This window comes from Marmota monax, unplaced genomic scaffold, assembly GCF_021218885.2.
Source record: "Marmota monax isolate L192 unplaced genomic scaffold, Marmota_monax_Labrador192_F-V1.1 WCK01_AAM20220418_F8-fsc00157, whole genome shotgun sequence".
In the NCBI taxonomy this organism is placed as follows: domain Eukaryota; kingdom Metazoa; phylum Chordata; class Mammalia; order Rodentia; family Sciuridae; genus Marmota; species Marmota monax.
In genome coordinates, this window is record NW_026694573.1 from 3288883 (window position 1) to 3310328 (window position 21446).

Genomic DNA, 21446 nt, shown 5'->3' on the forward strand with positions numbered 1-21446 from the left:
CTGAATTAGACTCCACTGGCCTTGACAGGTTTGTGATAAGGGGAGAGAGGTGAGCTTTCTGATTGTGTATTAGGCCAGTGAGATTAGTGAGGTGCCTGAGGCTGCCTGAGGTGGGCTGGGAGGTGAAGCTGAAAACTGATAGAAAAATCCAGAGCAGAAGATGCTAGGGAGGTGGAGCCACAGTGGGCAGTGACTCAGGAGGCCTGGAGTGTGTGGGTTGTATGTGAGGGAGAGCAGACTACAAAGGGCTTTCAGACTTTGTTTTGTAAAGCTATTCCCATTTTTAAAAAATCTTTGTTTTATTTATTTATTTATTTATTGTTTTAATGTGGTGCTGAGGATCAAACCCAATGTCTCATGCATGTGAGGTGAGAGCTCAACCACTGAGTTACAACCCAGCCACCATTTTATTGTCTTGTTTTCATAATACTGATTCCAAGTGCATGCTCTCCTGAGCTCTTCCCCCTGCTGAGTTAGGAACACTGCAATATTTCTTTCTATTTATAGGTCATACTGTGGGGAACACTTCATGTATACCCTTTTTCTTTCGCTCATTTTACTTTTTTAGCATAAATTTCTGGAAATGAACATCTTTAGAGCTCTTGACTAAACAATACCTTTTTATTTTCCAAATAAAATCTTAGTAGTGAAAAAGTAAAAGATTTATAACTGTAAATGTTTATTATTTTTCTAAAGATAATACAAGAAGGGCTGGGGATGTGGCTCAAGTGGTAACGCACTTGCCTGGCATGTGCGGGGCGCTGGGTTTGATCCTCAGCACCACATAAAAATAAAATAAAGATGTTGTGTCCACCAAAAACTGAAAAATAAATATTAAAAAAATTCTCTCTCTCTTCTCTTCTCTTAAAAAAAAAAAGATAATACAAGAAAACTTCTATATTGAGATTTTCCCTTTCCCTCAAAATTAATTATGCAAACAAAAACAGTCTTAAAAAAAAAAAAAAAAGAACCTTCTAGGAAGTAGACAAGGAAAGAGGAAGAGTCAATATGCCTCCAATTTTGGAAAGTATGCCAAAGAAAGAGACAAAAATTCTGGGTGGACTGACAGCACACGTGGCTCTGTTCCCTCTGCCCCAATTTAGGTAAACTGAGGAAAGATGGTAAATTGATCAAATTCTGGGAAATATTAATTTTCTCTAATTTGTAGAGAGTGGACTGATAGAGAAGCCCCTCCATATTGCACTGGCTTTAGCAGGCTAAGATGAAGGAAAGAGCTCAGGGATAAAACACTTCTGAATGTGTGGTGAGGCCATTGTCACACACTAAACTCTTAGCAGGAGTGAGGTGGTTTGAGATGCAGAGGTTGCCCACACACATATTGAGCGCTCTGGAAGCAGATACTGTAATAAGATTTATTAGGGATTAATATGTGCAAAAAGTAGGACAGGAAGAAGCAGAAGTGGGTGGAGGGAGAAGTCAAATTGTGATGCAGGCCTGACAGAGCCTTGGCCAACCTGGCAGGGAGTTCTGGATGACAGTTGCCCATCAGAACTGTCCTGCCTGAGCTGAGGTAGCCTGGCCTTTATACTCTCATCTCACTTAGTCATTGAATGTGACTACACATTCAGTGAGAAGTGTGTAACTTCAGGTGAGGTGAGTCTCTAGCTCTAGCAGACCCTAAAGGTGAGCAGTGTCTGTCTCTGCAGACATAGAAGGAGAATTAAAATTGTAGCTTTAAGGAGAAGGTTTAGCTAATTCGTCCATGATATATTAGAACTCTGAGTCTAGAGGAATTGCCCAGGCTGATTTTGAGCAGGACAAAAAGAAATGACATGGTAAGTGTACTAACATATTGTAACCACCCCCACAAAGGACTGAGGGAACAAAAAGAAAAGAGTGACTGTAGCCTACCAAAAAAACTGATGTATTCATCCTGGCAGAGAATGTATCTCTAAGGAAGAGAGACAGAATCTCTGTATATGGTTCGTCCAAGAAAATAATTAGAAAATTTGAGCTGATAAACAATGAGGTAAAAAGGAAATTGAAGAACTAAAAGAAAACTCTGCAAACCAAATCTCACTATTATAAATTCAAAAACCCAAATGGCAAGGAGCAGAATGAATATGACCAAAATGAACAAGTGAATGCAGTGAAGAACTCAAAAGCATTGAAAGATGATAGAGGTGGAGAACAGGGATTGGGGTTTAATATAAGGATAAGTAGTGCCCCCAGTGGAAAGACTTAGGCAATGGAACAGGAGGAGCAACCCTCCTAATGTCCAATATAAGATAGTATCTGTAAATGTAGTAAAAATTGAATCTTCAGATTCCAAGTGTACAGTAGATACCAAGAGAAATTAATATATAGCAAGCCACATCAAATACATCCTGGTTAATCATCTACTGAAAGGATAAAGATTATTTTGGTTTCTAAGCTGAATAAGTAATTATTGTCTTCATGGGATAAAAAATTAGGCTCATTTTAGATTTCTCTATAACTTCAGTCAATGCAGTTGGGATAATGTATATGTCTGTCCAGTTCCTCAGGAAAAAAATATGTGGCCTAAGATATCTAGCCAAGTTGTTTGTAATTACAGAGATAATGAGACGTTTATAAACAGGAGCTCCAGCTCTCATGAGCACTTCTTAGTCAGAGTGGCTAATTCATAGGAAGGTATTTGTGAGGAGCACTGAGTCCATTTAAAATTGGTGTTGAGAGAAAACAACTGGGCTAAGTGTGGTTGTAGAAAAGAATGGAAATGTTATAAACGTGGAATGGTTATAGAAAACATATGAAACAAAACTGAAAGGTAGGGAGAGGAGGAAGTATTATAAAGTGAATCACTGATCTTATGTAACCCTCACTGATCTTATGTAGACCCTCAGAGGACTGGAGTGACTAGCAGAGCACAGTGATACCTGTCACCCCAGCAACTTAGAGGCTGAGGCAGAAGGGTCAAAAGTCGGAGGACAGCCTTGGCAATTTAGCAAGACCCTGTCTCCAAAAAAAAAAAAAAAAAAAAAAAAAAAGTGAAATAGGTCAGTGCCTATTGGGTTTAGAGCAAAAAAATGACTTGCTTAAACTTAATGATGACCTGACCTTTTTTCAAACCAGTGCTTTTACTTTTTTGACTGGTGCTAACCAATAATAAAAAGTACCAAGCAAATCTCAGGAAAGAAAGTTTTTTCTCCTGAGTAATACCTTCTGATATTTTCTGTTCTGATATGTTCTGTCTCAATCCCTTCTAAAAGTGTAAGTCATAAGACACTAATAGATTATGGCCTAGAGTTTCAAAAATAGTGAAGTTCTTTAAGAAACTAATAATAATTCTATTGGTAACCAAATATTTAACTGAAATTCAGGGGTTTTTTCCCCCTTCTGTTTTCCTTTTTTTTTTTTTTTTTTCCTATAATATTCAGGCATGTCTAAAGATAAGACATTTTAGGAAATGGTACTATGAGTTCCATTATTATAAATTATTTGTCCCAAATGTCAACATTGGTTCATCCTTAGAGGTTGGTATTTTGGTAAATGAAGCATTCCTTCTTTATACTTTCCTGTATGATTTGAATTGCTTTTTGATATGCATGTTTTAGTAAAGCAAATCAAATCATTCTTATTTAAAAACAAGAAAATAAAGGAAAGTAAGAAATTCTGTGGCCACTTTTGTAAAGACAAAAAAGCCCCCAAAGTAGAGAGAGCCTTCAACCTGTGTGCAGTTCTACCTGTTCCTGCTAACTTTGTATCTGTTGGTCTGTTCTTCTCTAGGAATGTCAGAGACGCCAATGCTCCCTTCCTCCCTCATGCTGCTCAACACAGCCCATGAATACTTGGGAAGAAGGTCCTGGTGCTGCAATTCAGATGGGGCTCTGCTACGATTCTATGTGCGTGGTTTCCCCAGGCCATGGGCTATTAGTACAGGGTTGGGATGGGGCTGAGGGGTACCAAGAGGAACAGAGCTGTGTTGGCTCCCTTGAGTTTGCTTGGCCTTTCCATGCAGGAGGGCCCACTGTGCTTCTTTGACTACTCTCTATATGTGTGTGACTATTGAGACTTGCCAGAAAGGTTCCTATGTTAGTCAGTTTTCCATTATTGTGACAAAATACTTGAGCTAATCATCTTATAAGGAGGAAAGATTTATTTTGGCTCATGGTTTCAGAGGTTTCAGTCCAGAGTCACATGGTCCCATTGCTTTTGGTCCTGTGGCAAGGCGGTACATCATGGCAAGAGCATGTAGTAGAGGAAACCTGTTCATGGCAGCTGAAAAGCAACAAGAAAGATAGGAAAAAGCTGGGGTCCTGAAATCCTCATTAAGAGCATGCCCCTAGTAGCATTTACTCCCACTAGGCCCTGCCTTCTAAAGTTTCTACCACCTTCCAATAGTGCCAATTCATGGGCCTTTAGGTGACAATCAAGATTTAAGCTATAGGGCTTGGAATGTGGCTTAGGGGTAGAGTGCTTGCCTCGCAAGGCAAGGGTTTAATTGAGGCCCTGGGTTTAATCCCCAGCACCATAAAAAAAATTTAAAAAAAATTCTTTTAAAATCCAAACTATAGCAGTTCCCTTGTGCAACTGAGGCTCAGGGAACTATAGACCTGGTTTTAAATAGCAGGTGAATTTAGTTCCACTAGTTATTGCTGATTCTGTTACTAGTTGGACACAAAACTAGGCCATAATAATTTTTTTAAAGTAGTCACTGCATTCACCATTACCACCAAAGTCTTTGAAGTCCTATTTGCCAATACCACTTGTTATGCCAGGTTATAATTGCTCAGTCAATAACTATTAATTTATTCAGTCAGTAATTCTTTAGTGAGCCTCCATAAGCAGACTTCCTTGAACTTGCCAACTGTGATTTATTGGTAGTAGCTCTCTGGGGTTACTGAGGATAAGCAGTATTAACCCCGTCCCCAAAGCTCTCTGTTGAGTGGGAGGCCTGGCAATACCAGACAAGTTACAGAGCATCAGGTATTCTGGATTTGCCAAGGGAGAGGCATCCAACCCAGTCTCTAATGTCTCTTTAAAGTTTTTTTTGGGACATAGCCACATCCACTCATTTACAAATTAACTATGGCTGTGTTTGCAGTACAGCAGCAGAGTCAAGTATATATTACAATCTTTATAGCCCACAAAGCCTGAAATATTTACTGTATGGTCCTTTAAGAATTTTGCCATCCCCTGTTCTTTACCTTCTTTTCAGCAAGCATACCCTCTTTGCAGCTGTAGCCTCCCTTCCTAGTATCTTCCTCCTCTGCTCTATACTCTCCCCATAGTTCATCACCTGGTAGTATGCTATATAATTTGCTTCTTTATTATGTTTGTTGTGTGTCTTCTCCACTGAAATGTAGCTTGTGAAAAAATAGGGAATTTTGTAAGTTGTTTCATGACTGGATCCAAGTACCTAGTACTGTGCCTGGCACAAATTAGCTTATTATTTTTTTGACGAGGGGATACCAGTGATTGAACTCAGGGGCACTTGGCCGCTGAGCCATATCCCCAGCCCTATTTCGTATTTTATTTAGAGTCAGGATCTCACTGATTTACTTAGCACCTTGCCAGCCTCCTGAGTGGTTGGGATTACATACGTGCACCACTGCTCCTGGCAATGCAGAGTAGGTTCTTATTTAATAAATACGTTGAAGGAGATTAAGCATATGTACAGAGCTCATGTATGTGTAGGGCCTTTCAGTTGGCAAAGCATCATGCTGAGGATGTGGAGACTTGGTGAGGAAACCCTCTGGCCCAGGTTCCAGCCCCAGCTCCAGATGGCTGAGTGTCTACCCTACCCTGTGAGCTCCAAGGGCCTGTGTGCTCACCCTGGGATGTCTTTATGCTCCAGGATCATTTTGCGAAGATTTATGCCAGGTGGAATCTGTTTTGATATCCAGGAATTGGCCCCCTTCTTTCTTTCCTCTGACAGTTGCCTAGTATAGGGACATTGCTTCCACAAAGTCACCTTATTCAAATTGGAAGAGTGAGTTACTTTACTACCTTTGTAGGCTGGCCTTGGGTAGGAGTGGTGCTGATAGAGAAGAGAAGGCTAAAGGGGCCAGCATGTGGTCCTATTGACAGTTTACTCAATCTCTGTCTGTTTTTGGAAGAATGTGAATTGTAGCTGCCAGTATCTGCCAGTTGAATTTAAGAGAGTAGAAGTGATATGAGTACACTTGTGTTTTGTTTGTACTTCCTAATTTTTGTGCCCAGGGTCCAACTTGAGATTCCTCTGACTCCCCACTCTCAACCCCATGCCTTCTGCCTGCCACTCTCTCGTGGGTCACACATGACTGGCTGGTCCTTTCCTTCTTTTGAAGCAGCCTTCCCCAGTTCCTCCATTCTCTGTTGCCCCTACAGCTGGATACCTTGCTATTTTTTTGTGTTGCATGCCCCTCACCAACTAGATTGCATCCCTGAGTCCAGGACCTTTTCTGTCTTGCTGTCTGAAGTATCCCTAGGAGTTGAGCAGTGCCTGACGTAGATTTCTGTCCCAGTGATATTTCTTCAGCGAGAGAATAAAATAGACACTTATTCATTTATCCAGAAGTGCTGCCTGAGCACTCATCATAGGTGCTGTGGAGTTTATCTCAGATTCATGATCTGTAGGTAAAAGACTGTCTTGAAAGTGTTTTTGGGACCAACATCAGAGAGACCCTTTGTGTGGATTATTTTCTCTTAGAGTAGAAATAGTCTGAAATTCTCTTGTATCCCGTCTTTTCTGGAGTTAGCTCTCCTCCAACCCCCACCCCAGTACTTTGAATTGAATCCAGGGGTGCTCTACCACTAAACTACATTTCCATCCCTTTTTATTTGTTATTTTGAGACAGGTCCTTGGATAAGTTGCTTAGGCTGGCCTTGAACTTGTTATCTTCCTCTCTCAGCCTCCCAAATCTCTGGGATTATAGGTGTGTACCACCATGCCTAGCTAGAGTTAGCATTTCTTATTCTATGTTCTGTTTGGGTTGAGGAATTCTTATCTATTCATCCACATCCAGCTCAGATAGCCCCTCTCCTGTGGAGCCTTTACTACTTTCTGGGGTGTTCCCTTTTATACTGTGTCCCACATACCACTACCCAGATTGTATGCATATTAATAATCTACTATTTGCTGCAAACTTGTCTTCTAATGAAAATAGAAAGTTATAGGAAGGGTAACATATATTCATTTCCCTCTCTTGCTTACTTTATTAAAGTTGGTGTGTATCTTTGTAGTCCAGGTTTTTATGCTTAATTATTACGTATTTGCACATTACTGAACAACATATAGTTGCACGATTTTTAAAATTTTAAGTACAAAATATATGGTTTATAATCTCTTGCAGCTTGCTTTTATTAATTTCAACACATAGATATCTCCACATTGATAAAAATCAATGGTTTATTCATTTTAATAAGTAATGTTGGGTTATTCATTTCAGTTGCTTTATAGGATCATATATTGTGTGAGCATCTGAATTATTTTTAACTTTTTAGTATGGAAATTTCCAAACAATAAAATAGAAGTAATAGTATAGTACACTCCAAGAGGCTGAGCACTGAAAAGTAATTATTTATTTATAATGCATTGCCATTCCCCCACCTACTCCCATCCCACATTGTTTTGAAGCAAATCTTAGACATTGTATCATTTTGTCTATAAATAGATTATCATTCTCTTAATGATGGTATTATGGCATTATGGATTGTGATGGCATTATTATTTATCCATTTTGGAGGTTAACATCCACCAAGTTGTTTATGTGTATTTGTGAGAATTTCTCTAGTGTGGATTCCTATAAAAAGAACTACTAAGCTGGGCATGGTACCACATGGGTGTAATCCCAGCCGCTGAGGCAGGAGGATTTCGAGTTCAAAGCTAGCCTCAGCAACTCAGCAAGGCCCTAAGCAACTCAGTGTGATAAGATGCAGTCTCTAAATAAAGCCTTCAACACAGATCTAAACTAAAACTCGATTTCTTTAGTGAATATAGATCCGTTTAGATTTTTTCTCAAATCAATTATATTTTCAGAATAGGGTCTACTTATTAATATAATTAATATAACAGTTTTATATTAATATCATAATATTATAATATTAATATAAAACTGTTCATGATGTTTGCCTCAGTCTTTTCCTGAGGTCTATATTAATGTTTTCAAACTATAACCTGTTAGTTCCTGGATCTGTTTTTTTCTTTACTTTCTAGTTCACTAATTACCACTTTAATATTATCTATTTATATTATTATCTTTTTATTTTCTGTTGTTTCTTTATTGAGTACAATGCTATTTTAATACTAATTTCCTAATATATGTATTGAAGTATAATATATGTATATAAGTTTTCCCTCAATACATTTTTAGGTACATCCAGAAATTTTTATATTTCGTGGTTGCTATTTTTATATGATTGATTTCTAAGTTTATTGAATTACATTTAGAGGATGTGGTCTGTATTATCTTTTGGTATTTTATGAGTCTTGTTTTTTATCTAATTTTGGTAAAATTTCATAGATACTTGGAAAGAATGCCTGTTTACTAAAAGTTCAATAGCCATAGGATCTCATATCTATAGGTACAACTTGTTTACTATATTATTCACATTCTATCTGATCCTCACAAATATTTTGTCTGAGGGAGATTCCCTCAACCCTAATGGGATTATGTTCTTACACTTACATGTTTTAAATATTTAACTCCATTATCTCCACTGGAACCTTAACTTCTTAAAAGCAGGACTGTGTTTCACTGCCTAGGAAAAAAAGGTGCTAAGTAAATAATTCATTTAGGAAATGTACAGCTAAATAAATGGAGTATAATATTTTCTTCTAGTAGTTGGTGGAAACTGGGTATTTGGAAAGAAGGCAGCTCAGCAAACCCAATGGGAGGAGGCTGCTGCCAGAACTGGTCCAGATAACCCCATTAGGATAACAGGTCTTTTCTAGAAAGCAAGTCTTTTGGAATCAGGTCATGTAGGGACTCAGCAAACATTGCCTCCTTAGGTTGAAAGAGTTTGGATCTCTCCGGGGAGATCCTTCTATGACAGGGAGGCTCTGGCAGCAGGCCACTTTTCCAGGCATCTCTTTCTACTCACCATAGGTGCAAGTTCTCCAAAAGGAACTTGCTGCCTCCACTTCTGAAGACACACACCCCTATAAGGAGGAGCTGGAGACAGCCTTGGAGCAGTGCTTCTACTGCCTATACAGCTTCCCTAGCAAGAAGAGCAAGGCCAGGTACTTAGAGGAGCACTCAGCCCAGCAGGTAAGTCTGCCACCATAGGCCTGGGAAGGAGGCAGCTCTGATGAAGAGTGGGGCTCTAGGGAAGCAGAAGCTCTTTTGAAACATGTCAGATTTGTTATACCCAGCTCCACAGTCCCAGTACAAGTTGCAAGAAGAGTACAAGAGGACCTTATGATGTCCTTTGATTAAAGGATAAAGAGTTTCCAAAAAATGGTGTCCTCATAAATGTTGACAAATGATTCAAAAATGTAGTGTTGCAATTCTCTGTAGATTTATTTGTAACTTGGATATGAATAATTCCTTAGAGGTTTTTCTTTCTCTCTCTCCTTTTTTTTTTTTTTAAGCACTCTTGGGTTATTAGCTCATGGTTCCTCAATACTGTCAGTTTTTCTCTAATCTTAGGAATTTTGTCCTCTAAAATATGAGTTCCTTAGGCTAGGGTCTCCACTCTGGTTCCTGCCTTTAAAACTATCCGGAGTCAGCACTCAGTTTTCATCAGCCAAATGACTGAGGGAGCAGCTGTGGTACAGAGAGGGTCAGTGGCTGGCCCCAGGCCCCCACTTATGATAGAACCCACCCTCTGGCTGAGCCATGTGATCTCACAGAGCATAATCCTCAGTTAAAATATTTGTCTTTATAAAAACTAGGCTTATACTTTTCAAACACTTGAATTTAAGGATTACACTTGGTGTGCAGATTTTAAGAAGTGTAATGGGGACTTGTTATAGACCCTTTAATATATTGTGACCTTATTTACATTGGTCATAATGCATATCTATGGAGAAACTTTTTTCTTTACTCTGAGTGTAATATGAATCTGCCTTCTGTCTTTTTTCAAGGTGGATCTTATATGGGAGGATGCCCTGTTTATGTTTGAGTATTTTAAGCCCAAGACCCTTCCTGAATTTGACAGCTACAAGACCAGCACTGTATCTGCTGATTTGGCCAATCTCCTGAAAAGAATTGCTACCATTGTGCCCCGTACAGAGAGGCCAGCACTGAGCCTAGACAAAGTCTCTGCTTACATTGAGGGGACATCATCTGAGGTGGGCCTCAGTAGATACAAGGAGGTGGGGGTTATGGGGCCATATCACATTCCTCCCCTCCAACATTGCTACCTGTATGCCCTGGTTTCTTTCCTGCTGTGCATAAGATGCCAGGGTTAGGAGAAGCCAGGGATCTGTCATGTGTTGATAGGACCAAGCAGTCCTGGGCTTATAGGGCACAGCTGAGGCCACCTCCTCTTATACTTACTCTCTTACCTGGTAGGTGCCCTGCCTCCCAGAAGGGGCTGACCCCTCTCCTCCAGTAGTAAATGAACTCTACTACCTCCTGGCTGATTATCATTTCAAAAACAAGGAGCAGTCCAAGGCCATCAAATTCTACATGCATGACATCTGCATCTGCCCTAACAGGTGGGTAATTTGGGCTAGGGCCAGGCTGGCTACCCAGAGGGTTGGGGTGACTGGCTCAGCCAGATCTTCAGGAGGCCAGTTTGGAGTTTCCCTGCTCACAACAAGGGGGCCAGGGAAAAGAAATAAGAAGGTAGTTTAGTACACTACAGTTATTAGAAAAGTAGGTTCTCCATAAAAAGAACAGGACAGAAGGCTTCTTTCCCTGAAAGGGACAGGGCATCAGAGAAGGTCCAAAGTATAATTTGGGCCTTGTTGTGTGAGACAAGGAGGTGCTGTTTTGTGCTGCTTCCTTTCTGGTTTCAGGCCCCAGGAAGTTGGGTTATATGTACCCTTAAGTGTTTCTGTTGCAGGTTCTTTAATTATGGTTGTTTTCTTGGGGTAGAGAGGGTAATAGGAAAAACTCAAACTGAAGTTCTCTTTCCTTGATGAGACTCAGGGCATCATTGGCAGTAGTGGTTGTTACCTGATGCATGTAGGAGAGCTCTGTATGTGTGAGACTTGTGCTTTCTTCCCAAGAAGCCTTGCTTAACTTTCTCTTAAAATGTGATTGGCCTGAACATCCTTAAAGGCCCTGCTCTACTCATGAAGTCAAGTGCACTTGATACCTTCTCATGGCTGGCGCACCTAGGAGGTAAGCCTTGTGTCACAGTTAACATAAGACCACCCTCTGTGGCTGATCAGCCTCTGAAGGTATTATGTCTGTAGACAGGCTTCCTGGTGGTACTCAGAGGCTAGCCCATAGTAGCTGTCCTTAACTATAAGCACAAAACTGTTCTCACTTGGGAAACCTGAGAATTTCAATGGATTCCACCTGACCAAGGGGGAGAAGGGGTTGGGATCTGAGTGGTAAAGCCAATTTGTAAGACTTCCATAGCTTATGGGAATAGTCCTTATTGGGCCCCTTTTGCTCAGTCTGTGGTTCCTTCCAGGCAAGGGACTGTGTACTTAGAGCCCTGGATATCCTCTCTGGGGGCTGTATACCATTGTAGTGGCACAGACTTCCATTAACACTGGCTGAATGCTCACTGTGTGATACACTGTGTTACTAGGGATCATCTCCTCTGTACTGCTGCTGCCTCATCTGTAAAGTATGGTAAAACCTACCAACCTTGGGGCGACAGGCACTTCATGTAGCTTCTCTCATGTGACAAGCCCTTAATCACTGAAATGAGAGTTGCAAAGTCTCAACCATACCTCCCTCCAATTTGCATACCACCTTATCGGAGGGTATCAACCCACTAAGTCTACCTGCTACAGAGGAGGGGTCTCTGAAAGCTGGCCCCAGAGCCAAGAAGGAACCTATCTTGGTCCTGAGCCTCAGCCCTTCGCCTTCTTCATTCTGGCCCTAACAGACAGGTGCCAGGGGAGACTTGTGGCTTCTGGTCTAACTAATGTGGAAGTTTGGATACAGTTTTTTTTTTTTTTTTTTTTTTTTTCCCTTATTAAAGTCTTCTGAGCTTGTTGGGTAGGGGTGAAGCCCATAACAGTCAGCTGGGTGGATAATAGGGTCATGATTATAGTGTTGGAGGTTCTTATCCGGAAACAGAGTCTATGAGAACAAATACTGGTAACAGTTTTTTCCTTCCTTTGTGTTGACCTTTCTTTTTGCTTTTGCTAAACTGGAGGTAGCCCAAATTGGTCACAGCACCATTTGGGGAGGGGGAAAATGAAAGTAGTACTAGTACAACTTATCTCCATTGCCAAGGAGATAACTCTGTATCCTGTGCTGGCATCAGGCCTGCCCTGCATAAGTCAGAGCTGACATTCTACCCCCACCCCCAAGTTCACATCATTGGCCCTCAGGCCCCTCGGTGTCCCTGTAAATCAGTATTTCTAGAGTATGGGCATGTACTGCACTGCCAGGGTCAGATACTCACATCAGAAGATGGCTCTAGGTGGGACACTTAAACATTTTCAGTTGTCCTGATGATATGCTTCTGCTTTTGATTACTTTGTGATAAGAGATACTGGTTTTTATGTTGGTTCTATGTAACCACATAGGCAGTATTGTGATGTGGGCTCTTTTTTCAAGGTGAGGACAAATGGAATACAGAAAACATACTGGAAATTGAAAGAAACTAGTCCTAGTGAAGGGGAGTTTGACACCTAGCCCCACCCTCTTCCAGGGTGATATAAGCAGAGGAAGGGAAGAAATGGTAGCCTTGGGTCCCCAGGTCCCTGAAGAGGAAGAGCTACTCTCAGGAGCCCCTCAAATGGAATGAGGGATGAAGCCTTTGTCTTTGCTGTCCTCCTTACCCCAGTGAGCCTTCTGTCTTTTTCTGTTTCCTTCATTAATACAGTTTCCTCCTTGGGTACTGAAGTGCAGTGAAAGTACATCTGAACTCACAAGGTTCCTTGACAACATCTTGGAGATATGGTAAACTATTAAATAGTTCAGGAAGACAATTAACCCTTTTTAAAGTCATAGTAGCTAACTTTAGCTGTGGTGGTCAAGAATTGTTGGCATATGGGAGAGTAACTTCTTTCATCCTTCTAGTTCCTTTTTTTGTTGTCTATCTAGCATTCAGAAAATTCCAAACTCTGTTAAGAGCCCATAAATTATCTTGGTCTTGGTGTCTTTGTAACTGATTATCCTCGCAGAGAGGTTTCTACATTCTCACCCTTAGTTTCTTTCAGATAGATGATCTCAGAATAATAGGGGCTCAGCCATCACATATTCCCCCTCACTCTTTGTTTTACTGCTGGGAACTGAGCTGGAAAGGTCAGAGTCTGCTCAGGGTCCCAGAGGGAAAACAGGGAGAGGAGTGGCTGGTGACTGTGCTCTTGTTTGGTAAGTATGTTGATGCAGGCTCTGCCTATGTAGGAGGAGGGACCATGACACCTGCTGAAAGTTTCCCCATCACTTTGACTGGGCCCTTTTTTGATGCTTTGCAGAGCGCCCCTGTTTCTTTCCACGAGAGCTATTCCTCCTCAGTTCAGGGAAACAGAGGGCAGCAAAGTCCAAGAGCCCATCCAGTAAAGCAGTCATTGAGTGCCATATGTCATGATATAGGAACTGAGACTTTGAGACGTGGCTGGTCCAAATCATGATCTTGGGCTTTGAGCTCTAGTGTTACGGTAGTACAGTGTCCACAGTGCCTATCTGCCTACCCTCAGAGCCATCATAACTGCCCTACTATCAGGGCAATGGTGGTCTTAGCTTGTGCTTTTTTTGTCACCCACTCCAGGTTTGATTCCTGGGCAGGCATGGCTCTGGCCCGGGCCAGTCGCATTCAGGATAAGTTGAACTCCAATGAGCTGAAGAGTGATGGACCAATCTGGAAACATGCCACACCTGTCCTGAACTGCTTCAGGCGGGCCCTGGAGATCGACAGCTCTAACCTGTCCCTGTGGATTGAGTATGGCACCATGTCCTATGCCTTGCACTCATTCGCTTCACGCCAGTTGAAGCAATGGAAAGCGGAGCTGCCTCCTGAGCTTGTGCAGCAGGTGAGGACCAGCTAAGCAAAGGGGCCTTGTCATCCTTCTGTCTGACCAGAGTGCCCTCAGGACTACAAAATTCTTTTCCAGACATTCTTTCTGCCTGTCTTCACATTCAAGCCAGGAGTTCAGGAGTGATTATTCCCAGGAGGCTCAAGCCATACCATACATAATGATAACTTGTCCCCTTGGTTTTTAGACACCCAATCCAGTGCAGGCAAGTTCAGGGACAGACTATTGTGACCTGACTTGTCAGTCATCAGTTTGAGAGTAGTTAATTGGTAGGGCAAGAGGTGGTAGCCAACTGAAGGAAAGTATCTCTTCCCTTTTTCCTCAAAGGAATTTGTTGGGTCCTTATAAAATTCTTGACCATGTGTTGGGATTTTTTAAGTCTCTTTTGGTAAGGAGCACCCTTAGTGGGAGATGCTGGGTCTAGCCTGAGGTCTCTGTTCAGCAGGTAACCCTGGCCTCCTTGAAAAGGAAGCAAAGGAACCATACTGACTTTTGGTTTTGGTTTTGGTGTTTTGGTGATGCTGGGTATCAAACTTGGGGCCTTACACATGGTAAGCAGATACTCTACCACTGAACTGCATCCCCAGCCCTCAAACTGACATGTTTAGACTAGTACAGAAGTTAGGTACCCTGGCCCAAAAAGGTCTCCCAGGAAAGCAGTGTGCTGAAAGAGAACTGCTGGTTGGATAGATGTTGCTAAGCCTTAAGTTCTGTAGTGTTCATCTTTAATCAAAATTCAAAAAAAGATGATGGCATTGTTAACACTATCATGGGATTGTTGGAGGACTGAATGAGAGTCTCAGCCCACAGTTGTGCCACTGAAATCCTCTGAAAGCCCCTCTGCCCTGGAGGATGAGCTTTTGTCATTGTGCCCAACATTCTGAGACTGTCAGTGACATGCCACAATTGCCATTGGCCTGGTTCTTCCCTCTGGTGATAGCAGCCCCAGCCCTCTACTCTTTCCCCTTTGCAGGTTCAAGTCCTTACTGCAGCCACATAGATCATAGATAGGAACCTTAGAGGGAGTCAGTGGATACTTCACAAATTCATAAACTGTTAAGAGCTGCAGCGGGAGGGCATAAGAAAGGACCTTACACTGGTGAGAGGCACCCTTAATTTAAGTCCAGTTCTGCACCTTACTTTATGTGTACTTGTGAGGAATCCCCAAGACTCTTCATGTCTCATTGTCATCAGCTGGGAAATGCTGACAACAGTCTGGTCTCAGGGTTGTTGAGAGGAATATAAATTTTGTCAACAAATCAACTGAATTAATATTGGAAAAAGCATGATTCCAGGGTAGGTTCAATCCTTGTGCCTAAGGCCTATGCTCTTGGGACTTGTTACAGATGGAGGGCCGGAGAGACAGCATGCTGGAGACAGCCAGGCACTGTTTTACATCGGCAGCTCACTGTGAGGGCGATGGTGATGAAGAGGAATGGCTGATCCACTATATGCTAGGCAAGGTGGCTGAGAAGCAGCAGCAGTCACCAGCCGTCTATCTGCTGCACTATAGGCAGGCTAGCCACTATCTGCATGAGGAGGCTGCCCGCTACCCCAAGAAGATCCACTACCACAACCCACCTGAGCTGGCCATGGAGGCCCTGGAGGTGACACCATGTTGGCTCAGGGTTGGGAGTCAGGGCAGGGATGGGCTGGTCTCTCTGTCTCCTTGGGGATGGGGCTCACAATCTCAGTGACTCTCCTGCAAACCCACTGGAAACTTCTCTGTGTTCAGCAGTTTTATGTGCAATTAAATTAAAGCAGCCTTTCTTCTCTTTTTCTAAGGGTGCTTACCATCCTTTCTGGAAGAACGTGCGATTGTTCTCATCTCTCAGGGAAAAAAAAAAATCCTTTCTCATTAGCACCCACAGGTTTGAAGAGCTTGACCTTGGTGATGACAGTAAAGTTCAATGTCTTCTGGTGCCAAGGGGGAGTATAGCCCGGCAGGGGGAGTACAGACACTCTGTCTTCCAGGTGCATATGAGACATCCAAGGCCCAGTGAGGTCCCAGCCTATGTCTGGGATACCCAGCTTGGCAAAGTTGAACCAGAGTGAACAGTCTGCTCTTTACCCCAGATTTGTTTTTTTTCTCACTGCTTCTCAAGAGAAAAGCAGTTTTTGTTTTTGAACTGCTGGGATTTTCTTTTTTGATTTCCAGTGTACCTCTGATGAATGCTCTTACTGTTGCTCATGGTAGGTAGTCTTGAGGGGCAGGCCAGGCAGCTGTGACCAGTGCATTTTGTAGGGGAGGAAACCAAAGATGTGGGTGGAGATCCAGACATGCTTGGCTTAACCCAGGATTCAAACTTCCCCTGAACATGTTAGCTTTGCCCTTCCTGAGACTGCTAACATGCCCAGCAAGTTTTTTAGAATTAAGGTAGAATTTACTGCTTACTAATCCTTTTTCTACCTTCATGTGTTTTTCCCCCCATGATAAAATTAACATGTAGTCATGTTTTTATTTTCTTTTTAAAGGGAATCAGACAATTCACAAGTATATAAAACATGAAAGTCCCCAGTGATATTAACACCTGCCCCATTTTAATAATCCCTATTAACAGTTTGGGCATGTCCCTGTATGTCCTATTTTTTTTTAATCAATATGTAGGTAGATACTTAATAACATTTTCTGAGTTCTTTGGACAAGATGTAGTTGAAGGTATGGTGAGCTTCCCTGCCTGTTCTAGTGCCCCATGGTTGGGCTGGGCATTTGTTTATCTATGCAGTGCCTTCTTAATGGGTTTGGCTTCCCCTCCACTTCTTAGGACATGTTCCTGTACTTGTATCAGAGAGCACTTAATGAATATTTCCAAGGGCTAAAGTTCAAAGGTGGAATTGCTGGGTCTTTTAACATTTTGAGCAACAGTGTCCAGTTACCCTGACAGGTTATACTGATTGATGAACTTGTTTTTCTCCCCAGTCATGCTAGAACTTGCTTTTTACACAATTGCTAATCCTGTGAGCAGACAAAAAAAAAAAATCTTAATTTTTAAAAGTTGCTGTGAAGTGTTTATATAGTGGCTATTAGGAGGCCAGATATTCTTAAGTATAGAGAGTAAAGCTTCCTATTGAATGCTTTTTCAGCAGTGGCCAACTCCTTCCCTCTTCACTGTACTTTCACACGATCTACTAGGCACTGAGTGCTTTGGAGGAACTATAACTTTGCAGAGGAGAAGGCTGAGGTCCAGGGAAGAAATGTGACTCACCCTAAATTACCAGCAGGAGAGAAAGGGAGCTGGGCCAGATCCCACCGGGCCTCTAACTGATATGTGACACCTCTGGGCAGAACTGACCCTGGCTAGAGTGGAGGTGGAGGGTGGGGGAAAGTGACTTGGATTTCACAAAGATGATATCAACTCTCCATGGTTTTTTCTTTTGAGTTTTGGACTCTGCTTCTGTCTAGTAGAGCCAGTGACCAAGCAGGATGATGGCCTCAGGGGGCCCAGGGACTTCCAAATGAGGAATTAAGGCCCCAGTTATATGGATCACCCTTCTCCAGTACACTGGGCTGGCTTGAAGGATTGCAGGTGCAGAGTTCATTCCAGGGGCATTCCAATGTATCTGTAACTTTGAATCAGTTGATGCATGTGTATATCTTGTTTTATAAATGACATTTCTGTGAAGAACTTAACCCTGCTCTGTTGAAAATGAAATGCCTTGGTCCCTCTGATGTGGAACCTTGATTCAAAAACTTTACTTGCCTCTTAAACACTTTGCCCTCCTCCAAGTTTGGCCACCTGGATATTTATGGATGGTTTCCTACAATTAAAAATGGAGTTGCTGAGCCAATTTCTCTAGAATCCATAGGCTAGAAGTGGAGCACTCTGGGTGTGAGCCCTCTCTGTCTGGTATGCCCCCTTGAAAATGCTACCAGGGCCTGGACCAGCAGACGCTTGTCACCTAAGTGAAAACCATCTTTGATATATGCAGAAGCCTGCTAGTCAGGGTCTGAGGTGCCAGCAGTTCTCAGGCCCTGGGATATCCATGCTATAGATATGCTATCTGTACTACAGGCAGGAGCTACATTATACCCACATTATCAAGCTGACTGTGGAGGTGTGTCTGCTTGTGGTATATCATTTATGTAGGAGCAGCAGAGGGCAGAAGACAGGACAGACCTGGGTTTTACCTGGCTTTGAGCTTTCCTAGCTGTGGGACTTTAGGCAACTGACTTCACCTATTTGTAAATTAAGGAATGTAGTAGAAAGCACAGAACCTTATCTGATTCATTGTTCTGCCTGTTTACCTGTCCTGAATCCTACAGGCAAAGGTTCTTGAGACCTATGAAGACCTTGCTCTTCCCTGGGGCTGGATTACAGATAGGAAATCCTACCTAGTCTTTGCCTTAGGGCATGCCTAGTTCATTGTAAAGACAGATATATAGTCTCAGTTTCTGTGGGTGCCAGGAAAGGGGCACAAAGGATCAGTGGCATCACAGTAGGAGGCAGTGCCCAGTGAATGGAGCCAAGGTCCTTACTCTTATCTCACCGCCACAAGCCTGGATTACTAGGTAAACATTTAAGCTGAAATGCTGACAGTATTCATTTTAATTTTTTAATTCATTTAATTTTAAATTTTGAATTAGTTATGGATTTGGCTGGCTTAAAAGGTAACCAAAACAGGGGAGTGTGTGGTGGCCTGTCATCACAGGCAGGGACCCACTTCCAGTGTGGCTGCTAGCTAAGGTTATAGCACTGGGAAGGCTGCTTACACCAGAAGTGTTGTTCTAGGTGTACTTCCGGCTCCATGCTTCCATCCTGAAGCTCCTGGGAAAACCCGATTCTGGGGTTGGTGCAGAGGTCCTGGTCAACTTTATGAAGGAAGCTGCAGAAGGACCCTTTGCCAGGGGTGAGGAGAAGAATACACCCAAAGCTTCAGAGAAGTGAGTAGCATGCTTGTGGTAATCCCACATGCCTCATTTACTGCAGTATAGTCTTCAGAATATGGCTACTGGGTAAACTGGAACTCAGAGTCTCTGGAACCTGCCTGGAAACTCTAATTGCTGGGCCAAGATCATCCTGTTGAATGTGAGGGAGAAGGTGAGTGTGTAGTCCTCAGCTCCTCATCCTGTGGCCATGACACCTGGTGTCACCCCACCCTTGGGTGCATGTCCTAAAGTGAAGCCGGTACCTTCCCTTTCACTCCACTGAAGTACAGCTCTGTTTTATGCAGAGCATTGTAGAAGGCCAGTTTTCACTTTGTAGATGCCTACCCCACCCCCTATCCTTTTCTGGGGTCCTCCCAAGGATGGGTTACCTCTGAGGCCTGGTGTACTGCCTGTTCTCAGAAACAGTGAGGGCCATTAGAGGCATGGGTTCTTCCTGCAGTGTCAGAGAGCTCAAGGAAGCTGGTGCCCTGGCGTGGTCCAGTGTCCCACCCTGGTACTTCTCTTAACTCACTCCATCTCTGGGGCCCCTGCCTGAGCCCTGCTCCCAGGTCCAGTCCCTGAGGGCCTTATGTTCATGGCCACAGGTAGACACATGACAGAGAGAATTTGCTACAAATAGTCCACAGAGGCAGTATCCTTCAGCTTATTGAAAAGATAAGCACCCAGGTGGTGTGTTACTTGGGTAGGTTCAGTGTTCTCAGAAATTACATAAATATAAAGAACCCCCAGGGTATAATGAAGTTGTCTTTCATTGACCATAATTCTGTTATAATAGTTTTTTAATTATACAAATAAAATGTGACTGACCATATTCTAGTTATAAGAAATTTAGGTACATATAAATAGAGTTAGACACTATTCATAGTTTAATTTCTCAAATCATTTTCTGTAATTTGTACATGCTTATGTTCACACATAGAGTTAAGGGTTTTCTTTATCTCATAAAAATAAGTTATTGAAGGTGTTGCTCCAGAGTTTGCTTTTTCCCTCAACGATGGGCCTTGGCCACAGTCTGTAAAGATGATAACCTTTTCACCACATTCTTTCTTTTTTTTTTTTAATATATATTTTTTTAGTTGTAGTTGGACACAATACCTTTATTTCACTTATTTATTTTTATGTGGTACTGAGGATCAAACCCAGGGTCTCGCATGTGTGAGGCGAGCACGCTACCAATGAGCCACAACCCCAGCCCCTCACCACATTCTTTCTATTCCATATTTATTATTGCATAGTACAGATATGCCTGGTTTTATGTAACCATTCCAAGGTTATATGGAAGGTGTTTCTACTTTTTTTTTTTATCCATGTTGCAGTAGATGTACTTGTATGAGTGTGAGCCTATAATAATACAGATGTATTTCTGTCCACCCACTTGTCAGGGATTAGATCTGTTGGGTTGTCACATAGAAGTGCACTGACTTGGTATGAAGGGGTGTTGGGTGCTTCTGAGGAGAGGCTTGTCAGCTTCCCTAAAGAGACTACTGGGCCCTGAGATCCAGAGATGCCTCAGAGTCTGGGCCAAAAAGTTTGAGCCGCCATCCATTTAGGGGCTTGAGCTGTCCGGGTGCTGTCAAAACAGCTTTACATGAGAGCAGCATACTCTGGGAAGGATACTGACCCACAGTGGCACATGTCCATTTCACTGTGATATGGAGGCTCTAACCTGTGCCCCAACCCTCTGTCCCCACAGGGAGAAGGCCTGCCTGGTGGATGAGGACTCCCACTCTTCAGCTGGGACACTGCCGGGCCCCGGAGCCTCCCTCCCCTCCTCCTCTGGCCCAGGTCTGACATCCCCACCTTACACAGCCACTCCGATTGACCACGATTACGTCAAATGTAAAAAACCCCACCAGCAGGCGACGCCGGACGGTATAGTCCCTGTTCTCCCTACTGCCAGCCCAGGGCGGCACGCCAATCATGGGGAGGGTGCTCAAGCGACTTTATTTTGTCGCTTTGTTTTGGTGAGGGTGGGTGTTGGGTCTGGGGTGACACGGGCAATGTTGCGGCTGTTCATTAACTTCATGGACTCACGGTGATTCTTGTGCTTCCAAGACATGCTCAGGGTCGCCACCTGCTAGCTTGCCCACCTGGGAGCCAGTGTAAGGGTCAGGTTGGACTTAAGTGCCTCACTTGTTTGAACCTGCATTTTCTCAGTTGCAAAATGAGTGTGCTTTGGAAGACATGTCTTTGGTGAGGCCTGCACCATTCAGTAGCATGTTATATCTCTGTCCTGACCATCACAGGAAGGTGATGACTAATTAAATCTTTCACCCTGGGGTATTCAGACAGGATGTTGATGGAGGTCACCTGGGATCATGTGCAAGGCCATCCCATGTGGAATGGGGCAGGTGGCGACTATTCAATCACATTTCTTACTAACCTTAGGAGGCTTGCATGCTTGCATGTAGCTTTATTTCTTCATGTTCTCCTCACCTTTACAGTGACAAGATGGGATAAACCAAACTGGTGAATTTAGAGAACCATTAAAGTGAACCCCTGAGAAGATAGTGACAA

At 42.8% G+C, this 21446-nt stretch overlaps 1 protein-coding gene across 11 annotated transcripts in view; it reads left to right on the forward strand.

Moving 5' to 3' along the window:
• Nucleotides 1-21446, forward strand: part of Cabin1 (calcineurin binding protein 1) — a 144936-nt gene that overhangs the window by 52904 nt on the left and 70586 nt on the right. For all 11 annotated transcript variants that reach the window (XM_058571780.1, XM_058571775.1, XM_058571785.1 and 8 more), the window contains 8 exons: nt 3730-3845; nt 9033-9194; nt 10013-10219; nt 10443-10588; nt 13777-14038; nt 15388-15648; nt 18772-18923; nt 20623-20801. In XM_058571780.1, coding sequence (XP_058427763.1) covers nt 3730-3845; nt 9033-9194; nt 10013-10219; nt 10443-10588; nt 13777-14038; nt 15388-15648; nt 18772-18923; nt 20623-20801 — 1485 coding nt within the window. The remainder of the gene's footprint in view (nt 1-3729; nt 3846-9032; nt 9195-10012; nt 10220-10442; nt 10589-13776; nt 14039-15387; nt 15649-18771; nt 18924-20622; nt 20802-21446) is intronic.